Genomic DNA, 2,845 nt, shown 5'->3' with positions numbered 1-2,845 from the left:
CTTCAGAATAATTTTCAATGGAACCAGAAAAACGTATTATGAATACCGTTTAAATAGTTCTAATTATCTTCTTACCTCTTTAGAGCTATAGGAACGTATTTCTAAAAACAATGTTTTTATGATTAGAATATAGTTCGTTTGGCAATATTATACGAACCATAAGAACGTAAAAGCTTATACGTTGTTTTGGTCATTACAAAATTTTGTAATGATGCTTATTTTAAAGAACCAGAGTAACATTTGTGTATTTACGTTGTATTGGCACAAACATTTTTGTTAGATAAATAATACAATCAATGGCCAAAACGATGTATTACGATTTACGTTTTTGTGGCAGTACTATTTTGTTCGATTAGTATTATAGTCCATTGACAAAATATAAACTTACGTTAATTTGGCATTTAAAAGTTGATGTAAGGTCTCAACGAGTAGAAACACGCAGTGCGGGGAGCCCCCTGATTTGAAGTTAGGACACTACTTTTTTTGCTGTTACTTCGTAATAGTGATTTTAAGTAACAATAATACTGTGATTCAATAAAATGAAGAAAAACAATAGAAACTGGAAGATTTTAGAATCGTTGAAACGAAGAGAACCATCTCAGGTTCGCGACGAATTCCATCAGATTTTTGAACAGGTGAGTTATCTATCTATATTATACCTATATTTTAGTGTTGATTTTTATTAATTTGCATTAAGCGTGCTGTTGTAAGGGTTCGATTCCTAAGTACGTAAGGTTAGTGTAAAAGAGTTTGAAACCGAATAATACTAATAATAATATTGTATTATTTTTATTATAAAATGTATGTAATTTACGATTTAAATTTATTAATATTATATAATCAAACCATTTTACTCATTAGAATCAATATTAAGTACCTATACCTACAGCAATGATATTATTTTTTTTAAAGTTAAATATTTTTGTATCGTTTTGTCTCAGGAACCAACTCATTCAATCGAAACCATTTGCAATGCTGCCGTTGAAGAAATCAACAATTGCTTAAGCCCTTGTCCTCAACCATCCTTTAGTAGATTAACGACAACATTAGAAAATGATTCTCTCTCTGTTTTTGACGAGCTTGGACCGTCACCCACAAAATTATTGACATTGGAAAATGTGTCACTTATTGATTTAAATGATGATTTGTATTTATCACATTCGAGCAATGGTGGCGAGCCTGCGCCAGATGAATGTATATTGTCATCAAGTGATTTTTCAATTTCAGAAACAAGAAATAATGTTCAAATAAATGACATTATGACCCAAAACATTCCTCATTCTAGTAATACTCTTGATACAAACATAGAAACGAATACTACCGATATTGCTGGGGTTCAGTCTGTCATACCTGGTCTTCAAAATCGGAAACGCCAGCGCCGAGGTCAAGCGGAGCCCGAGAAATGGAAGAAGAATTTGAGAAAAAACAGAAGACAAAAAGGTGAACCTTACCTCTCCAGTAAAGGTGTATTAAAACCAGGAAAATTATTGGGTGAATCGAAGTGTATGGGGACGTGTCGAGAAAAATGTACGACCAGATTTAGTGAAGAAGAGCGGCTGGAAATCTTTTCATCTTTTTGGAACATTGATAATATAAATCAGAAGAGGCAATATATTGTAGGCTTAGTTAATCGAATACCTACACAAACAAAACGAACTGCTAATTTAGATAGTAAAAGGAAAATGACAAATAAATATTTTCTAAAAAAAAGTGGAGCCACAGAAAAGGAAAAGGTATGTCAAAAATTCTTTTTAGCAACATTGAGTGTCTCAGAAACATTTGTGAGATTTTGTTTCAAAAAATTGACTGAAACTAATGTTGTTGACGCTGATAGACGGGGAAAACACGTGCCTCATAATAAAAAGTCTGAAGATACCAGGCAGTTCATACGAGATCATATTAAATCATTTCCCCGAATGCCAGCACACTATTCCCGAAAAGATACAAAAAAAGAGTTCATAGACCAAGATTTGAATGTAGTCAAGATGTACGAGCTTTATATAAGTAAATGTTGTGAAGAGCAAAGAGAACCTGTTGACATAGCTTATTACCGTATGGTTTTTAATAAAGAATTTAATATTGGTTTCTATAGACAACGAAAAGATTTGTGTGATAAATGTTTTACTTTCCAACATTCAAACGCAGAAGAAAAAGAGAAGCAGAAAGAAGAATATGAAAAACATATAAAAAGAAAAGTTACTGCACGCCGACATCGTGATGAAGCAAAAATATTAGCACAATCTGGTGATATACATTTCGTTGAATATGACTTGGAAGCCATTTGTAATTGCCCTTCATCATCATCTAAGCTAATTTATTACAAACGGCGAATTGCAATTTACAACTTTACTATGCTGGATTTTGACACAGAAAAGCGTAACGTTTTCTGTTATTGCTGGCACGAAGGTATTGGAAAAAAAGGGGCTGTTGAAATCGGGTCATGTTTGTTGAAATATCTGAAAACCAAAGCTGATGGTAAACCAATTGTATTTATGTCAGATACATGTGCGAGCCAATGTCGTAATGTATATATATCAGCACTGCTACTGTACTGCGTTGAAGCTTTTAATATACCAGAGATTAACCAAAAGTATTTTGAACCTGGGCACAGTCAAATGGAAGCAGATAACATCCATGCAACTATTGAACTGGCTAAGAAGAATATACCTTTATTTCATCCATCTGGATTTTATACAATTATAAGAAAAGCTTCTCGAAAAAATCCATATGACGTCCATGAAATGGGAACAGAAGACTTCGTAGACATTAAATACCTAAAAACTATATTAGTTAAGAATGCTAAAGTGGACAGTGATGGCAATGCTGTCAACTGGTTAAAAATAAG

At 32.9% G+C, this 2,845-nt stretch overlaps 1 protein-coding gene across 1 annotated transcript; it reads left to right on the top strand.

The window, feature by feature from the left end:
- Window positions 1–539: 539 nt before the first annotated feature.
- Window positions 540–1,962, top strand: LOC125068324. The gene is made up of 3 exons (XM_047677428.1): window positions 540–635; window positions 942–1,527; window positions 1,835–1,962. Exons 1-3 carry the CDS (start codon window positions 540–542, stop codon window positions 1,960–1,962), a joined length of 810 nt encoding a protein of 269 aa, XP_047533384.1.
- The last annotated feature ends 883 nt before the right edge of the window (window positions 1,963–2,845 follow it).

This window comes from Vanessa atalanta, chromosome 13 (assembly GCF_905147765.1).
Source record: "Vanessa atalanta chromosome 13, ilVanAtal1.2, whole genome shotgun sequence".
In the NCBI taxonomy this organism is placed as follows: Eukaryota; Metazoa; Arthropoda; class Insecta; order Lepidoptera; family Nymphalidae; genus Vanessa; species Vanessa atalanta.
This window is presented reverse-complemented; position numbering and strand designations above follow the sequence as displayed.